The 19,777-nt window shown below is 40.6% G+C and overlaps 1 protein-coding gene across 3 annotated transcripts in view; it reads right to left on the bottom strand.

Moving 5' to 3' along the window:
• STARD8 (StAR related lipid transfer domain containing 8) overlaps nt 1–19,777 on the bottom strand; it is a 780,205-nt gene that overhangs the window by 73,063 nt on the left and 687,365 nt on the right. For all 3 annotated transcript variants that reach the window (XM_044057100.1, XM_044057099.1, XM_044057101.1), the window contains exon 8: nt 15,951–16,149. In XM_044057100.1, the coding sequence (XP_043913035.1) occupies nt 15,951–16,149 (199 nt within the window). The remainder of the gene's footprint in view (nt 1–15,950; nt 16,150–19,777) is intronic.

A 19,777-nucleotide genomic window follows, 5' to 3' on the forward strand; every position in this document is an offset into this window, starting at 1 on the left:
GTCTGACATGGCGCCAGCAACTCTGACCCTGTGGGTTCTGTCACTCAGCCAGTTTGCAACCCATCTTGTGATGTATGGGTTAACATTTAAGCTGATGAGTTTTTCAATGATACCCGAGTGGGGTATTGTATCAAGGCCTTCGCCAGATCGAGGTAGGCTGTATGGACTGCCTTTCCCTCATCAATGGCTTTGGTGACTGTTTCAAAAAGTCAACCAAGTTTAGAAGGCATGATCTGCCTTTGACAAAGCCAAACTGGGATGGATCCAAAGTCTGCAAATTCCCTATGTCTTTATTTATGAGGTCCATTATGATCCTCTCCATGGCTTTGCAGATAAGGCTTGTCAAGCTAATGGGCCGGTAATTTCCAGGGTCGGTGGAGGCACCGCCTTTGTGAAGTGGGACCACAGTTGCAGTGCACCACTCCCTGGGTACGTATCCAGAGGTAAGACTATGATTAAACAGCTGTCCTAGCTGCGGGTTTAATTCCTCATTGAGTTCGTGGAGCACACAGCCGGGGACACCATCAGGTCCCATGGATGCTGTGTTTTTTGCTTTGGAGAGCAGTTCTCACTTGGGTTGGAGATGTTTGGGGGCTGCAATCGCTTGGTATAGATATCTCTCCTTTTGGGGAGGGGAGAAGTTTGCACTGAACCTGTCAGCCAGTATGTTGGCAATGTCTGTAGGATCAGTAATTTTCACATCATTTTGAACTAGTTCTGAGCATATCTGGGAGTTTCCTCCCAGGTTTCTAACATAGCTAAAGAAGGCCTTATGATTGTCTTTTGAGTCTTTAGCTATTTTTCTCTCAAAATTTGCTTTGGATGATTTTATGAGAGCTCTTAGTTTTTTACTTATAGTGATCAAGGGTGTCTTACCTTTTAAGGATTTTGCTCTATCTTGTAGTAGCTTCCTCCTTTTGTTGTAGAGTTTGTTTATGGCTGGGGTCCACCAGACTGGACGCTTGCCTTTGGTACAAAGAGTCTTTGTTTTGCTTGGGATTGCCTTATCCATGCAGTCCTGCAGGTGCTGGTAGAAGGCATTTGTAAGTGATTCAGCGGCTTGAGTACTGTTTTCCCGCTCGGGGCCTTAAAGGAGACCACACTAGTCTTTAGAAGTGTGAAGTCGGCTTCGAGAAGTTCTTTACTGTGGTCTTTTTATTTCAGGTGGGGTGGGATGAGGACCTCCAGCGAGATTAGTTTGTGATCTGATCTCACCAGTGAGGGGTATACTTCCGGTGTTGAACATTGTGCTCCCATGTTCGTGATGATGAGATCAAGTATGTTTTCTCCTCTTGTGGGGATGGTGACTAGTTGTTCCATGGCATTTGAGTTTATGAATTCCAGGAACTTTTGGGCTAGGGTGTTTGGGCTTGAGTAGTGTTCCCAGTCTATATTAGGGTAATTGAAGTCACCTAGTATGATGGTGTTTGGTGATACATTTATCCCCTCTAGTGTTTTCAGGAAGGCCATGTGAGGTTCCTGAGTTTGTGAGGGGGCCTGTAACATGCTACAATTTGCAGAGCAGTCTTGCCTATGGTTAATTGCACCTGGATGGTCTCCGATGCATCGTGCATTGCCACCAGTCTTGAGGTGTGGGTGTCCTTGATGAATATGGATACCCCCCTCCTTCCTTGGTATTGTCTGGATTTTGGGGCCAGAATGCATGATATGAGGTAAAACCTGATAGTGCTGGGGTGCTTTCAGGAGCCTTGAACCAGGTTTCTGTCACAGCACAGACATCGATGTTCTCCATACTGAGAAGGGCCTCGAGTGCGTGCATTTTGAGATTTAGACTTCTGGCATTGAGCAGCATTACCCTTAGTTTTTTTCCTTTTTTGTGTTCTAGGGTGGTAGGTTTAGAATTTGAGCCTTGCCTAAAAAGGCACTATGGGGGTGGCAAGAGCCTTTGCCAATATCCGAATCCCAGGGTGACAGGTGCAAGCCGTCCCTTGCGAAGCAGCGTGGCTTGTCCAGCATGTCATCCCAGGCAGACAGACATTGGATCCCCTTTGAATGACACCAGAGTTTAAGCCAATTGTTAAAGCTGATCATCTTATCTCTGTATTGTGGCATCATTCTTGGTGAAGGTAGGATACTGCTCAAGGTCAGGGTCATACCTGCCTGGGCTACATAATCAGAGAGCTCCTCAATGTCTCTTTTCATGTAGTCCAAGGAGGTACGTCTCAGGTCGTTTACACCAGCGTGGACAATGACTGATTCGTATTTGTACCTGCTGTTGAAAGACCTGAGTGCTTGCGTTATGTGGCGGATTCTAGCGCCTGACAGGCAGCTTACTGTGGCCTTCTCCTTACTCAGTCTGGTGAGCGGGACGTCAGTGTGTCTGACTATGGAGTCACCAATGACTAGTGTGTCTGGCATTGTGTTTGGCCTTAAGGGCTGTGACTGTTTGACACTCTGACTGTGAGGTCTATGTGTTGCAGGTGTTGTGTTCTGAGATGGTGGTTGTTTGGGTGTCTGCTTTGGTGGCCTCTGCTGTTTTGGTAGATTTTTGATCAGAGCCTCCGAGTATGTCTTTGTGTGTTTATGTGTATGATTTGAGGTTGTGATGGTACTATGTGAGACTGGGTCTATAGTGTGTGTGGTAACCTTCTCCTCCTGACTGGTCTTGCCAGTCCTATGTTGAGAGAGCTCAGCCTCCAGTTTGGCCGTATAGTTGCATCTCTCGCATGTATTTGTGTTTTGTGGGAGGAGGAGAGGGTTGTCTGTGTACATGAGGCAATTGTAACATTGCCTCAATATTCCCAGGTTCACCAGCTGAGCAGGAGAGGACACTAGCAACTGATCCTCGACATGCTAGAAGGACTAGACAAAAACTTTAAAAGAGATTCCGGGGACGTGGGTGACCGAGAAATGGGGTTTGCCTTTTGGGGTGCTATCTATAAGAGTGCCGTATCAAGGTAATAAGTACTGTAGGAGCAAGTGCTAGGTTTAACAGATAGACAATAGTCTACTTGGAGCCAAGTAGAGATGATCTTTTAGTTATAGGATACGCTGATTAGATCAGTAGTATAGTTCGAGGAAGGTAGTTTTAAGGGAAAATTTGAAGAGTGGACTTTAGGTAGCCGAATAGTTTAAACCTGCTTAACGGCGCTGCCCTAGTGTGCAACAGTGGCAACTCCGCTAATTCAGCTAAAGCGCTAAAACGCTTTATAGCAGGGGCTGGAAAAGACAGGAAATGACCCAAAATGGCCAATAGACTACAAGTTACTGCCTTAAACCACTCCTCTAAGGACAAACAGGCAGCTCAGTACTCCCCACTCTCACTGGTGAGTAAAGAAACTTCCCCCTGACCAAACAAGGAAAATGGAGAAACACAGGAACCAAGACAAAGTCCAGGGATCAGCAAAATCTGGTCTCTGGAACACTAGTTAGGAAAGTATGGAAAACAAGGATATTTGTTTTTTCAAGTTTTTACAGAAAAGCAGAAAACACAATAAATGCTATGATTTTCGACTAAATGCTATCAAAAGCTAGTACACTTGAGTGTATTAGCCTGTAGTTTAACTTTTAGGCAAAACTTAAACTAGCAAGGGCAGTAAACAGTTTTAGCTTATAAACACAGTAAAAACAGTGCAAACTTTGATAAAACAAGCAGAAACAGTAGTCGAAAGGCACAAAAAGTCGAAAAAGCCAAGAAAAATACTTAAAATCTGGAAAGGTAGTCTTTTCTGGTCTCTGCTGCTAGAGGAACACTGCTGGCCACCACGAGGAGCTGTGCTGAGTTCTCAATAGCTGGAAAAGCCCGCCAAAACGCGCTTTATAGCAGGGGGCTGGAAAAGACAGGAAATGACCCACAATGGCCAATAGACTACAAGTTACTGCCTTAAACCACTCCTCTAAGGACAAACAGGCAGCTCAGTACTCCCCACTCTCACTGGTGAGTAAAGAAACTTCCCCCTGACCAAACAAGGAAAATGGAGAAACACAGGAACCAAGACAAAGTCCAGGGATCAGCAAAATCTGGTCTCTGGAACACTAGTTAGGAAAGTATGGAAAACAAGGATATTTTTTTTTTTCAAGTTTTTTTACAGAAAAGCAGAAAACACAATAAATGCTATGATTTTCGACTAAATGCTATCAAAAGCTAGTACACTTGAGTGTATTAGCCTGTAGTTTAACTTTTAGGCAAAACTTAAACTAGCAAGTGCAGTAAACAGTTTTAGCTTATAAACACAGTAAAAACAGTGCAAACTTTGATAAAACAAGCAGAAACAGTAGTCGAAAGGCACAAAAAGTCGAAAAAAGCCAAGAAAAATACTTAAAATCTGGAAAGGTAGTCTTTTCTGGTCTCTGCTGCTAGAGGAACACTGCTGGCCACCACGAGGAGCTGTGCTGAGTTCTCAATAGCTGGAAAAGCCCGCCAAAACGCACTTTATAGCAGGGGGCTGGAAAAGACAGGAAATGACCCAAAATGGCCAATAGACTACAAGTTACTGCCTTAAACCACTCCTCTAAGGACAAACAGGCAGCTCAGTACTCCCCACTCTCACTGGTGAGTAAAGAAACTTCCCCCTGGCCAAACAAGGAAAATGGAGAAACACAGGAACCAAGACAAAGCCCAGGGATCAGCAAAATCTGGTCTCTGGAACACTAGTTAGGAAAGTATGGAAAACAAGGATATTTTTTTTTTTTTCAAGTTTTTTTACAGAAAAGCAGAAAACACAATAAATGCTATGATTTTCGACTAAATGCTATCAAAAGCTAGTACACTTGAGTGTATTAGCCTGTAGTTTAACTTTTAGGCAAAACTTAAACTAGCAAGTGCAGTAAACAGTTTTAGCTTATAAACACAGTAAAAACAGTGCAAACTTTGATAAAACAAGCAGAAACAGTAGTCGAAAGGCACAAAAAGTCGAAAAAGCCAAGAAAAATACTTAAAATCTGGAAAGGTAGTCTTTTCTGGTCTCTGCTGCTAGAGGAACACTGCTGGCCACCACGAGGAGCTGTGCTGAGTTCTCAATAGCTGGAAAAGCCCGCCAAAACGCTTTATAGCAGGGGCTGGAAAAGACAGGAAATGACCCAAAATGGCCAATAGACTACAAGTTACTGCCTTAAACCACTCCTCTAAGGACAAACAGGCAGCTCAGTACTCCCCACTCTCACTGGTGAGTAAAGAAACTTCCCCCTGACCAAACAAGGAAAATGGAGAAACACAGGAACCAAGACAAAGTCCAGGGATCAGCAAAATCTGGTCTCTGGAACACTAGTTAGGAAAGTATGGAAAACAAGGATATTTTTTTTGTTTTTTTCAAGTTTTTTTACAGAAATGCAGAAAACACAATAAATGCTATGATTTTCGACTAAATGCTATCAAAAGCTAGTACACTTGAGTGTATTAGCCTGTAGTTTAACTTTTAGGCAAAACTTAAACTAGCAAGTGCAGTAAACAGTTTTAGCTTATAAACACAGTAAAAACAGTGCAAACTTTGATAAAACAAGCAGAAACAGTAGTCGAAAGGCACAAAAAGTCGAAAACGCCAAGAAAAATACTTAAAATCTGGAAAGGTAGTCTTTCTTGGTCTCTGCTGCTAGAGGAACACTGCTGGCCACCACGAGGAGCTGTGCTGAGTTCTCAATAGCTGGAAAAGCCCGCCAAAACGCGTTTTATAGCAGGGGCTGGAAAAGACAGGAAATGACCCAAAATGGCCAATAGACTACAAGTTACTGCCTTAAACCACTCCTCTAAGGACAAACAGGCAGCTCAGTACTCCCCACTCTCACTGGTGAGTAAAGAAACTTCCCCCTGACCAAACAAGGAAAATGGAGAAACACAGGAACCAAGACAAAGTCCAGGGATCAGCAAAATCTGGTCTCTGGAACACTAGTTAGGAAAGTATGGAAAACAAGGATATTTTTTTTTTGTTTTTTTCAAGTTTTTTTACAGAAAAGCAGAAAACACAATAAATGCTATGATTTTCGACTAAATGCTATCAAAAGCTAGTACACTTGAGTGTATTAGCCTGTAGTTTAACTTTTAGGCAAAACTTAAACTAGCAAGTGCAGAAAACAGTTTTAGCTTATAAACACAGTAAAAACAGTGCAAACGTTGATAAAACAAGCAGAAACAGTAGTCGAAAGGCACAAAAAGTCGAAAAAGCCAAGAAAAATACTTAAAATCTGGAAAGGTAGTCTTTTCTGGTCTCTGCTGCTAGAGGAACACTGCTGGCCACCACGAGGAGCTGTGCTGAGTTCTCAATAGCTGGAAAAGCCCGCCAAAACGCGCTTTATAGCAGGGGGCTGGAAAAGACAGGAAATGACCCAAAATGGCCAATAGACTACAAGTTACTGCCCTAAACCACTCCTCTAAGGACAAACAGGCAGCTCAGTACTCCCCACTCTCACTGGTGAGTAAAGAAACTTCCCCCTGGCCAAACAAGGAAAATGGAGAAACACAGGAACCAAGACAAAGCCCAGGGATCAGCAAAATCTGGTCTCTGGAACACTAGTTAGGAGAGTATGGAAAACAAGGATATTTTTTTTGTTTTTTCAAGTTTTTTTACAGAAAAGCAGAAAACACAATAAATGCTATGATTTTCGACTAAATGCTATCAAAAGCTAGTACACTTCAGTGTATTAGCCTGTAGTTTAACTTTTAGGCAAAACTTAAACTAGCAAGTGCAGTAAACAGTTTTAGCTTATAAACACAGTAAAAACAGTGCAAACTTTGATAAAACAAGCAGAAACAGTAGTCGAAAGGCACAAAAAGTCGAAAAAAGCCAAGAAAAATACTTAAAATCTGGAAAGGTAGTCTTTTCTGGTCTCTGCTGCTAGAGGAACACTGCTGGCCACCACGAGGAGCTGTGCTGGTGTTAGACTTTGGGACTACTTTGGGTAGAAAGGAGGGGTTTGTTTGTAAAGAAACTCTGTCCTTTTGGAAAATCAGATAAGGAGGTTCAGACGACAAGGCTTGAATCTCTGAAATCCTTCTGGTAGAGGTTAAGGGCTACCAAAAACGTGTCTTCCAAGACAAAAACTTCAGATCACATGCTGCAGAGGACTCAAAGGGAGGATGTATTATGACCTGTAACACTAACTTTAGATCCCAAGGAGGCCTCAGATCTTTGAAAGAGGGTTTCAACAAAAGCATGTCTCTTAGGAATGACTTACAAAGTCTATGAGAGGCTAAAGAATGTTCTTCCAAACCATCGTGTAAATTAGAAATTGCAGTTAATTGTAATCTGATGGTAGAAGGGGAAGCTCCAGCACGTAAAAGAGAAGCTAAAAAAATCTAAAATATACTATATAGAAGCAGAAAAGGGATTAATATGTTTTTCATGGACCCAAATCGTAAATCTTTTCCATTTGCTAGAGAACAGTTTACGAGTGGAAGGTTTATGAGCCGATAAGAGGATGTGGTATACTGAAGAAGAAATATGAGGACATCTGGCAACTAATGGAATTGGAGGAACCACGCTGTCAGCTTGAGGCTCAAAATGTCTGGGTGAACAAGTCCATCTGGGTGGGGCAGAAGTTCTGGAACCAGGTCCAGAATCCAGGGTTGTGGAATCAAATACGGCCAAAGGAAGAGGAACCAATTTGTTAAGGTCAAAAGAGTGCAATGAGGATTACTGTGCTTTTCAACCTGAGTGCTTTCTGTAAGAATTTTGGAATAACAGGTATTGGGGGAAAGGCATACAGGAAACCGGGGGGCCAACTGTGGAGGAGAGCATCTCTGGGTGACTTCCCCAGAGGAGGAAATTAGGGCAAAGTAAATGCTGCACTTGTTGTTTACCGGGTAAGCATATGGATCACAGCAAGGTCAACCCAACTGACGGAAGATCATTTTCACCACTTCTGGATTGAGAGACCACCTGGGAAGCTGACGGATACATCTGCTCAGCTTGTGTGCAATCACACTGGAACTCCCCGAAATATGAGCTGCTATTAGAAAACGATTGGAAGAGATCACCCACTGCCACACTCTGAAGGCTTCTCGATAAAGGGAATAAGACTTGGTTCCTCCCCCCTGCTGTTGATACACCAAACTACTGACATTTTGTCTGTTTGAAGTGCAATTGTCCCCTGAGGAAGAGCTGTCTGAAAGTCCTACAATGCTAGAAGCACCACTCTTAGCTCCAGGACATTGATATGCAAGTTGGCCTCTAATGGGGACCAAATGCCTTCCACAGTCTTGCCCACAAAATGTGGTCACTATGGCCGTGGGCTCTGGAAGAACAAAGGGGTGACCATGTAGAATCTGTTTGAAATTCATCCATCAAAGAAGATCCCTCTTGCTATAACTGGTGATCAGAATTTTGTCTGACAAGGGTTGGTGAAGGATAGACCACTGAGAAGCTAGTGGCCATTGCAGAATTCTCATATGAAACATGGCTAGAGGTACTACAGTTATTGATGCTGCCACTGACCCTAGAGTTTGCAAAACTAGTCAAGCAGGAACCCTTTTTCTGTGGATTATCTTTTAAACTTGTACCATAATTCTTTGAAGCCTCCCTGGAGAAAAGGATGATATAGCTGCCTCTGTATTTAGTACAGCCCCTATGAATTCTAAATTTTGCATTGGCGTCAATTGGGATTTCAAGAGATTTACTATAATCCCCAGATGCTGAGAGTGTAATCTCTGGCTACTATCAACTGATGCCTGGTCGAAGTGGTTATGAGCCAATAGTCCAAGTAGGGAAACACCCAGAATCCTTGCATCTCAAGTGAGCTGCTTCTACTGCCATGCATTTGGAGAACACCTTGGGGGCTGTGGTGACACCAAAGGGCAGCAGTCTAAATTGGTAATGACTGGCTCCTAGCTGGAAGCAGAGGAACTTCCTGGAGCATTTGTCAACTTTTATGTGGTAATATGCATTCTGAAGATCTACTGAGTACACCCAGTCATCTTTCTTCAGAAAGAGAAGAATTGACTGTCCTGTGACCATCCAGGGTTTTGTTTGCTGAATAGATTTGTTCGGCACACTGAGATCCAAAATCGGTCTCCAATCCCCTGTTTTTTTTGGCACTAAAAAGAATCTTGAATATGTTCTGGATCCTTTCTTGTCTGGCGGGACATCTTGGATGACTCTTTTGTCCAGCAGTTTTTGAATTTCTTGCACTACTGAATCCCTCTGATTGGGTGAAACATCGGGGATTTTCTTGTGTACAGGGGGAGGATGAGAAAAGAGAATGATATAGCCTTTCGATATGATCCATTACACCCAGGAATCTGTTGTTATGTTTAGCCAGGTGCTTCATAGGTTCATAGGTTGGTACTAGGCTATCAGCCCTAGGGCCTATACAAGCCTAGCCATAACAATTCCCTGGCTATTTCTTCCCACATTATTTACTTTCCTGGACCCCTGTCTAGCAGGGCGACTGACGTGATCCCTGGGGTGAATTTCCTTTCTCCCATCCAATCGTCAAGGTTCCTCTTGAAGAGGTCCAAAGAGGCACTCTGCTTGACATGTATGGGCAATCTATTCCAGAGTCTGGGGAGTCTCTGGGTCAGGAACCTATCCCTCCAGCATGTTTTGTTTATTGTGATGACAAGGTTTAGATCCCTGGAGCGTGTAGCTCTGAGGGATTGGGATTTCTTTAAGTGTAGCATGTCCAACAGCTCTGGGTTTGACATGGCCTTGTATGTTAAGCAGAGATCGCCTCTGAGTAGACGATATGCGACAGAGAATAGCTGGAGTTTTTTAAGGCGGTCAGCGTAGGGCATCTGCTTTAGGCTTGTGATTCTTTTAGTGAGGTATTTCTGAGGCCTTTCCAGTTGTTGCAGATGTCTTGAGAGGTACATACCAAATGGGGCGTTGTATTCTATAATGGGTCTAATGAGGGATGAGTACAGTAGGACAATGACCTCCTTTTTTCTGGATGAAAAGCCCTTCGTGATGAGGTGTGCCACATAAAAGGATTTCCTGACTGTTGTGGCGATGTGGTTATCGAAGGTGAGACCACTGTCCACCTGTGTCCCTAAGTCTCTTATCACACTTTCTGTGTTTAGTGTACTGCCACCTATATGGTAATTCATGGATACATGTTTTTCCCCAAAGGGGATAACAATACATTTCTTGGCATTGAGCTTGAGCCCATGGCTCTGGCACCAAGCATCTGTTTCTGTAAGGCCCTTTTGTAGAGTATCCACATCATTTGGGGATTCAATAATGGCTCCCAGTTTGCAGTCATCTGCAAACTTTGTTAGCCAGAGTCCCTTAGTGTTGACCTGTACTTCAGAGAAGTAGATGCCAAACAAGACCCTTAGGTGCAAGGAGTCCCCCGACTGCCTCCCTTCAAGACAGATGAAAGGGCTCCCTTAGAAAGGAATCCCTGAAGTCCTGGTTTTGCAGACCACCTTTGCAGCAAAGGTGACCGTTTCCATTTTGGCTCCTCCTTCTGCCCCAGGGGGAACTCTCTCCACGTGTGTCATGGAAAGGCCCTTGGGATTTTTTGAACAACATCTTCCCACCACTCCTCTAGTTCCTAGAAAAGGACCTCTGGGGGGTAGAGAAATGTACCCTCAGAGCAGAAAGGGCCTTACCATCTTTCTCACACCTGTAGAAAGTCTCTTTTACTTTTGGGCTAAAGAAGACCTGAATGTTTCTACAAAGTCACATAGGTGTATCCAGGAGTGTCTCCTTATGGCTATGCCTGTACCCGCTGCTCTGGAAGACCCTTCGGCTGTATGTGCCATTAGCCTCATGGATGAATTAGACACAAACTCCAGGGTGGTTAGCTGGGAAGCCACTTTTTCTTGGACTCCCTCAGCTACAGCTCCCACCAGGGTATCTGACAATTCCTTAATCAGATCCTGCTGAAGTCTTGTAAAGGGTGCCAAGATGACCCACTTCCCAAATCTGTCCATAGCCCAAGAATCCCTGTTTGGCAGAAGGACAGATCAACTCTCCTCAGCGAGTTCCTTTTTTGTGGCAGCAGCTACAACCATGGCATCCACCATTAACCCTTGGCCCAGAACTGTTTATCTTCAAGGGCAGAAAATATTTTGTCAGGTCTCTTGAAAATGGGTTCGATGATGTCCGGAGTCCTCCACACCTGCAGTGAAGTCAACTGAATGAGTTCATCAGCGGGTGGGGTCACCCAAGAGGTAAACAGGCAGGAGCCGAAAGACTGCAGGTAAACAGATTCCTCCAAGGAAGGGTTTTGGGACTTCCAGCCACCCCTTTGTTTTAAAACTTCTAGAATGTCTCTAAAGGAGACATCTTCAGGTGGTGACTGTACGGACCCTTCCCCCTCATCAAAATCTGTATCCTCAGTGACTGATTCCTGTGGGGAATCCAAGTGCTTCCTCTTGCACTTCTTTTTCTGAGAGACCTCTTCAGGTGAATAATCTGGGGAAGTGTCAGAAGATGACAGAACCTGAGTCTGAGAAACCTGAGACTTCAGGATCTGTTGCCCCAGTGGAGAGACAGATGGAATAACAAAGCCACAGGGAGGGGGTGGGTACCGACTGAGTCGCCGTAAGCGATAGGGCCCACTCTCCACTGCCTTGAAGGCTAGCCCCCCTGAAGAGGGAAGGGAGGCTGGAAACTGGGAGAGACTGCTTCAAGACAGGGGTCACTCCCTGCTCCACACAACCAGCACTCAAGACAGAAGGTGGAGCCGAGCTAACTTGAGCCAAAGCTCCAAGGAGCAGGGATGGCTCCGAAAAACCTGGAGTCGAGTCCTGTCCCCTGGAACTGACAGGATAGCTACAGCTCTGAGAGGTCTCTGGTTCTGAAGCCACAGAGAAAGAAAGTGAAGAGGGAAAACTATCAAAAATGATAGCTGCAGAAGTTACACTAATGCGTACAGTAAAAAGAATATCAACAATGATATATAAGGCTACACTATGTGTAAGAAAAAAAAGGAAGAAAGAGAGAGAAATTTTTAAAGTATTCGGTAGAGGATCGAGTAGATAGAAATAAACAGACAGATATCTCTAAGAAATAGAATAAAAGTTTACCTAAACTGACTGAAACGTGAGAGTACTGGCAAAACGTGACCATTTTGGAAAAACAGCAAATGAAATCTGGGGTAATTGTGAGAGGATTGTTGGTAGAGGTGAAGCTTGAGAGTTTTTGGCTGGTGCAAGCTGTAGTAACGGCCGAGTTGGTTCCCATATCAGAACAGGACCATCTGTCAAGGAAAAAATGACGACTGACAACATCAGATTTGGACTTTCCATTTCTGCACCATCTTACACAAAGAACGAAACTTCCCTTCAGTTTACACTTGGTAATGTCTGTGCACTCATAGCCCTCTCCCCAAAGAAAGACAACCACTGCTCTACTCTCACAAAAACAAAGTGCCCCCCTACCAAACAAACGTCTGTACTATTCAAAGATACTCTGATCTTTAAACTGAATAATTTAGACTCCTTTCACTGTTTTGACAGCCGGTTAACTGGAAGAGCCTCTACTTATAACTTAAGGTCAAGTGCCCCTTCCACACTCAATTTGATAATTCTCTGCAATAAGCTCCATAATAACATGTATCATGCCTTCTAGTTATTAGCTCCAAAAATCTAGGAATTCTTGCCAACCAATATAAAATTGAATGAATGCTGTCAACACTTCAGAAAACTTAAGCAATACATACGTATATATTAATATAAAGTGCAAATGCTTCATGAGCAGTAATACAAGGTCTTTGTCACCATATACCTTTCTCTATATAGACTTTACACATCTGACCATCTCACTGCCTTAAGAGTCAACTAGAAGTATTATCAACTATATTCTTCATTCCCTCTCTCCCTCATATTCCTCCCATCTAATCTATCAAATTCCACTCTGTCAAACCAAGAAACTAACCTCTAAACGTAATTTTCTACATATTCTTTATAATGTAAATACAACTATTACTTAGTACAAAAAAGTACTAATCTTGCTAGAATATTTATGTTTTTAACCCATTTTCCTATTGTGCAGTTACAAATAGCTTATTTATGTGTTTTATATATAATTTTACTTAATGTGTTTTGTGTACAAACTTTATTGCTATGCATTGTAACTCACTCAGTTTATAACCATAGACTGAACTAGTCAATGTTCCAGAAGGACTGCTGTTCTACTTTGTTTAACAAAGGCAAAGAAATAAACACATAAATAATCACATCAATTGTATGAAATTTGCACTGGCTTGTAGCACATTCTGGACACTGTATATGCATGTATGTGTGTATATATATATATATATATATATATATATATATATATATATATATATATATATATATGTGTGTGTATATGATGCTGCAACGCATTATTTTCCCTGAAATTCTGAGATAATTTGTTTCAGCATACTACTTGTATTATTATTGCTATCGCATTCTTATTAACCTGAAGAATTAGGTGATCTTGTATATTCAGCAATTTTCTCGCAACAAATTTGTATCAATTATCATTTTTTTCATTGTATCATGTTATTCTTATGCAATAATCTATGACTGTGTGGGTATATCAGGATTTACTCATAATTGTTGAAGTTTTATCCTTCGGGCAAAGCCAACTGTGGGTAAATCCTGATATATCCACACACAGTTGTGGGCTGTTGCTATTACACAGTGATATTATTCAAGAAAGAAATTGCTTTTCTTTCTTAAATAATGTGTTTGCATAATGGTGCTTTAGTCTCCTTCCCTGCTGTCGTCCCTTTGTTGAGGTACTATGCATACATATAGGCCTTGTGTTACCGTGCTTGCACAGTACATCAGTGAAAGAAAAGCAATGGAGAAAAGAGCATCTCCATAGTGTCTACGAGGATAACACAAATATGAACATATCTGATTTTTTTCATATTTTGATGTGTCCTTGTAGAAGAGGATTAGAATGCTGCTATCTAGCCTATACTAATAGAAAGTATGGCTGCTCAGTGGTACTTTAGCAGCCAGACTTTTTTCTGTTAGCATATACTCGATTTATAAAGGGCATGCTGGTTGAGCTGTCCAGTCAACATGCTCTTTTCTGAATACTAATCATCCTTTATTTTATAATTTTGTTTATTACTATGAAATATCTACTGCCATTTATATTACCACTGCTGCACGATTTATGTATTGTATCATGTTTGTTAATGTTTACAGGCCTGAGCTGTGGCTGAATAGTGTAGTCAGACAAGTTGACTTACCTGGGTAATAATTAATTGACTAGTTAATTACTAAATAAAAATAAACCTGTCATGGCAGGTGAAGGCTAAAGCGATTTACAAATCTGCAACAGTTTCAGCTCTAACCTACAATTAAATGTCAACATTAACAAGTTACAAAAGTCTACCTAAAAACTGTGACCCTTTAGGCAGTTATGGAATCATCAGTCCTAGGATATGTTACGACAGACCTCATTTCTTTGCATATACAATTCACTAGCAGTTTGACAATGTTCATGTTTCTATTTTAAAACTGCTTCTGCTGCTTACTGCTGGATATTACGTATATGACAATGCTAATGTTTAGAGTTGCCACATTTTCAAATGTCCAAAGAGGGACATTTTTTTTTGAAAACATGGAATTTTGCAGGATAAGCTATACCCATAGCCAGTGCAAAATACATAATGTCAGCTTTTTGCTAAAGTAAAAACTTATTCTTAAAACATTTGAGTCAGTTATGCTGTTTTATATGCAGTAAACTCTCAGTTAACCGGAACTCAAGCAACCTAAACTTTCAAGCAACCAGCAAAAAATATCCGAGAAATACAGTACATTTTTCATGTGTTGCACTTTCTGTTTTCCCCCGGCAGAAACATACCTTACAGTCTTAGCATTTTATAAAGGAAGATAGGAATAAATTCCCTCTCCCCCCAACCTGAGAACAAGTTAACCAAACAAACAGTATAGGGTACAGTGTTAGTCAGGCCTATTTTAATAATAACTCTCAAGCAACCAGAAATTACAGTTATCCGGCATCTACCAATCCACATGGGTGCCAGTTAACTGAGAGTTTACTGTAATATTTAGGTGTTCCATATATAGAATAATTGTGTTACACAACTATTAAAGAAAAATTAGGAAAACATTTTTCCCCTAAAATCTTGGAACATTTACCATTTTTCAGTGTTTTCACAGGATACAAATGCCCACGGAGGGGCTGTTCTCCACAAAGAGAGACAGGTGGCAACCCTATTCATATGTTTCTAGTTTAAAACTCTCTCTGCTGCTTAATGCTTACCATTATATATTTGACAATGTTCGTGACTTTAGTTTAAAACTGTGTCTGCTGCTTAACGCTAGCCATTATGTATTTTAGTTGTGTGTCATATTGCAATAAGCAGTTCTGTATGACATGCCTCATTACATTTTTGAATTACTGTCACTAGTTCCGTTTTTGACAGCATGCTTGATAATGTTGCATACTGAATACCCTGTTATTAGTAACATATTGTACTCTATAAAATGAAGTGCTTTATGCTTGAAACATCTGGGGCATTTCTCCTCAGGGCTCTACTAAAAGTGGGTCTTCAAATTTGACACTCCCTGTTAACAAATGAAAATAAGTAAACAGCCAACTAGCTAGACAGACAGACAAATTGATAGCTAGACAAACTGATAGATAAACAAATAGAGAAATGAAATGCATGGCAACTGGTGTACAAATTTATGAAAACACTTCCTTTTCTTGCTAGGTTAAGCTGCCTTACATATCAAACGAATGCTACTGTTCAATGGATTGGGGTCCTTACATATGACAACTTCAGTTTTTGTAAACTGCTCTAACTTACTAAAATAGCATTCACTGAATAATATCCAAGTTTCCTACTTTCAGATCAGAAAGTATTGACAAAGTGCGCAAAAGGCAAGGCAGGGTAATTTAATTAAAGCAAAGATGGCTATGACAAGCCAAATGACTGCTACAGTGGAATAACTTTACATCCTGCCAAAAACAAAGTACATATGTCTAAAACTCGTTTTCAAATAGATTGGTAACTTGAATAAAAAAATCTAAACAGAAGAATATGCCAGTCCAGACTCCCAGATCTCCAATTATACTCACATAAGTAGATTTGCAGGAAAGTGTCTGTTAGCTTGCTTGTGAAAATGGGTTCAGGCAGGTCTCGAAAATACTGTTTTAGCAAATCTGCCACATCATAAGCATTCTGCCCCTCATAATTTACGCCATCAGGGGATGCTTCGTTCAGCTGTCTCAGCACCTGAATTCGGGATTTTACCCCTGATTTGCGGAAAATGCCAACCTAACCATGACAAAAAGAAGCATTTGTTGTACTCTCCATGATAACTCACTGCATACTACATTAATACAATACTGAACATAAGGATTTCTAAAACTTTTCACATATGAGCATACCAACATGGCACGCTAAAAGAAGGCAAAGCAGTGGAAAATGTTTCTCTTTCACATTTATTTATTTATTTATTTAGCAGTAATGGACAGAGTGCAATGTCAATGAAAAAGTTAGAAGAAGGAGGAGGAGGAGGAGGAGGAGGAATTAATGCCTCCTACAGAAAATAGAAACTTTTGAATGGGCACAAGTAGGAAGAGGATCTTCAAAATATCAAGGAATACACCAGAATATGTGTGCCCTGAAAGTATGCTATATGTGGTTAGGAACACTGCAATAATTCCCTATTCAATATGAGCCCAGTTCTCAAAAAAACAGTGCAAGTCTTTAACAGTTTCAAATTCCTAGAACTGTAAGTCTGAGTCCCAGAACAGCATAACAGAAATAGGTAATTTTATATACATATCTATATCTATATTTCTCTATATATCTCATTGGGATCCGTATGGATCACCGAACGGCAACATAACCGAAACAGATTTGGCCGGGCATACTTGCACGAAAGTGCTTTTCACCAAAAGGCACTTTCGCGTAAGTATGCCTGTTGCGGAGATCGGACTACAGTGGGGATAAGGGATAATTCCCTTTTCCCCACTGTAGTGCAACCGCGGAGTGAGAATATTTAAGTAGGCGGTGTGTGGGGGGTGTAGGGGGCTTGCCCCCCTGCAAAAACGTAAAAGTAATGTTTTTTTTTTTTAAACACTCTTTAACGAAAAAAACTTTAACTTTTAACTTTTTTGGTGAAAGTGCTTTTGTTAAAGTGTGTTCGGTGACTGTAGATTCGGACTATTGAACTTTCTTTCAATAGTCCTAGATCCATCTCATTACATCTGAGTGACACCTCCGGGTGCATCTGCAATTAGCTCCTACTGACGTCGCTAGGCATCAAATCTTGCTTGTTCATATTTGCATCAATAATTCCAAACCATGCTATGTGGTTTTATAATATTTCACCTTAAAGCTTACACAATAGCAAACTCAACTGCATTAATATCTGACCTCTGTCTAGTGCAGGTAAATAGATATTAACGGTTGTTTTTATGATATTAATTTATATAGATATACTTTTCACATTTTTCTAAATATCTCAACAACCGAGTATCACAAACAGAACTCCTAGCCTCATATGAAAGCTCTCAGTTAGACGAATAAAATGCTGCCAACAATGTGTATGTAACTTGAGTATTTGCTGAGATATTGTAAGTTGTTTACAAAACATTACAAATGTAATAGTTAATGTGTTTACTTTGACTTATAAAATCTGGTTTAAGACCTAGAACCTAAAGAATACTACCACTAAAAAATACTTTGTTCTGAAGCGTTTGCCTTTTATACGTCTTTAATAATCCTTATGGTTACAGAGATATGAACATTTGTTTGAAATGTGAGGACATAATTTGATTCTGTGAAAAGGCTTAGGCTCTGCCCACTGGAAGCTACAGTACAAACTTCCTGAGCTCCACTGGAGTGAATGATATATACATATATATATATATATATATATATATATATATATATATATATAGGGGGTACAGGGGGGTTTGCCCCTCTCCAAAAAGTAACTTTAAAGAAAAAGAGTGATTATGAATAATCACTGCTCTCTTGTAAGTTTCCCTGTTTTATTTTCATAACTCTAGGACCCAAAAATTATGCGTCTTGGACTTATAATAAGGAGCTGTGAAAATCTCACTTCACCAAAAGAAACTGCATCTCCAATAAATCCCACTAAAATATTGTTTCTTTCAGGGGAAGCTTCTGTAACTCAGCCAACTATCACTGGCCAGTGGAAGGGAGATATTAAGACATGACACAACCTAAGCACTTCTCCCTTTTCAAACTGTGCAAATGAGTAGTTGGAAAACTGTCCTCACTTAAGTGAAGTTTGCAAACTGCCCTACTTCCAAGGTACATAGCCTTCATTCCATTTATTATTACTCTGAATTACAGTAAAACAAGGCAAACATATTAAGAGTCACATTTTTCAGGCATTCACTGTCAATCTCCAGAAATCATAAAAGGTGCGCATACACTACCAGAGAGACAGAGTAAAAGAGGTTTCATCAAATGTTTGGGCTTTGGTAAGTTAGACCGAATTAGACTGTGTCTGCCTCTTTGCAAAAAAAAAAAAAAAAAAAAAAATAGTAGAATAGTAGAAGAGGCAGAAAGAATTTGGCTGGTAAAATGGCACATATTTTGAAATCACTGACTGCTTTAGTTGGAATAGTATAGAACAGTATGAGGACAGAGGTCAGTGATGCAAGAATGCAACAAATTCAACTAAACACAGAAGTCACAGTTGAGCAACTCAGCTGAAGGGCCAGAAGTAAAATGTAGCACTCCATAAATACCAAGTACTGCAAATTAAAGTCAAAGTGGAGACATGAAAATATGTAGTAAAGACTAAATAAAAAATATGCTAACTAAGCATCATACCTCTCAACCTCTTAGAGCAAAAAATCTGGACAAAGCCTAAAATGATGGAGGGACAAATAGGGATAGATTTTAAATATTGTTCTTACAAACTTAGAAAGTTGATTGAATAATAGATAAAAAACCAAGCCACAAAACACTCTTCAGGGTAAACGTACCACTGCAAGTATAGAAAATGATAAAAACAGTAAAAATAATCCAAACAGTGTTAACAACCATGCAGATCCCAAAAATATCGCCAGAAGCAGTCCTTAGAGTAAAAACAGATTTTTAATGTGTACACTGGTAAGCGCTTTCGCTTGTAGCTTCTTTAGACCATCAACAAGATACCATAGTATGATACATAGCTCTAATATATTGTAATGCAACCAATTAGAGCATTCAGTTCATTAACTCATTTCTCAGAAATATAAAGAAACATCACCCTGATATATACGAAAAAATACATCACCCTATATATAAAAAATATATAACATATGCAATGCATTTAATTTAGCACAATATAAATAATAAAATGATGACTATAAAAAACTTAAATCTGTAAAATAAACAATTAATACCAATAACTTCAATACTGCATTGCATTGCCTGTATATGCATATCAACTACAAGTGCAAATGTGAAAGTGTTTAACCCATTCGGGCATACAGCAAAATATGTAGACATTATAGGCATATAACAACAGTAAGAAGTTAATATAAACATTTCATAACCTATACAAGCATACAGCATAATGTACCCAGTCTTTATTCATTTAAGGAGGTTAAATTAGTGTGCTCAACAAACGTGCAGTCTCCTAGATTTGAGAAATGGCTTTAAGGAGACTCTTTCATTAAGACCTTTGCCTCTGTCATCCCTTAATCTCAAAATCCATTTCACCTCCCTTCCCTCAGTGCATTTCCTAATGTCCCCTCCTCGGGCATGAGGTCTTAAAGTGTCTATAACCATAAACCTAAAAATATGATCTCCTGTCATAAGCACATGTTTGGCAAGAGCACTTGTGGGTGATCTCACCCTTATGCTACAGAGGTGTTCCCTTATCCTGTACCTAAACATCCTGTCGGTCTTCCCAACACAGAAAGATCGACAG

Source organism: Protopterus annectens, chromosome 15.part0, assembly GCF_019279795.1.
Source record: "Protopterus annectens isolate FY-2018-M chromosome 15.part0, PAN1.0, whole genome shotgun sequence".
Taxonomy (NCBI): Eukaryota; Metazoa; Chordata; order Ceratodontiformes; family Protopteridae; genus Protopterus; species Protopterus annectens.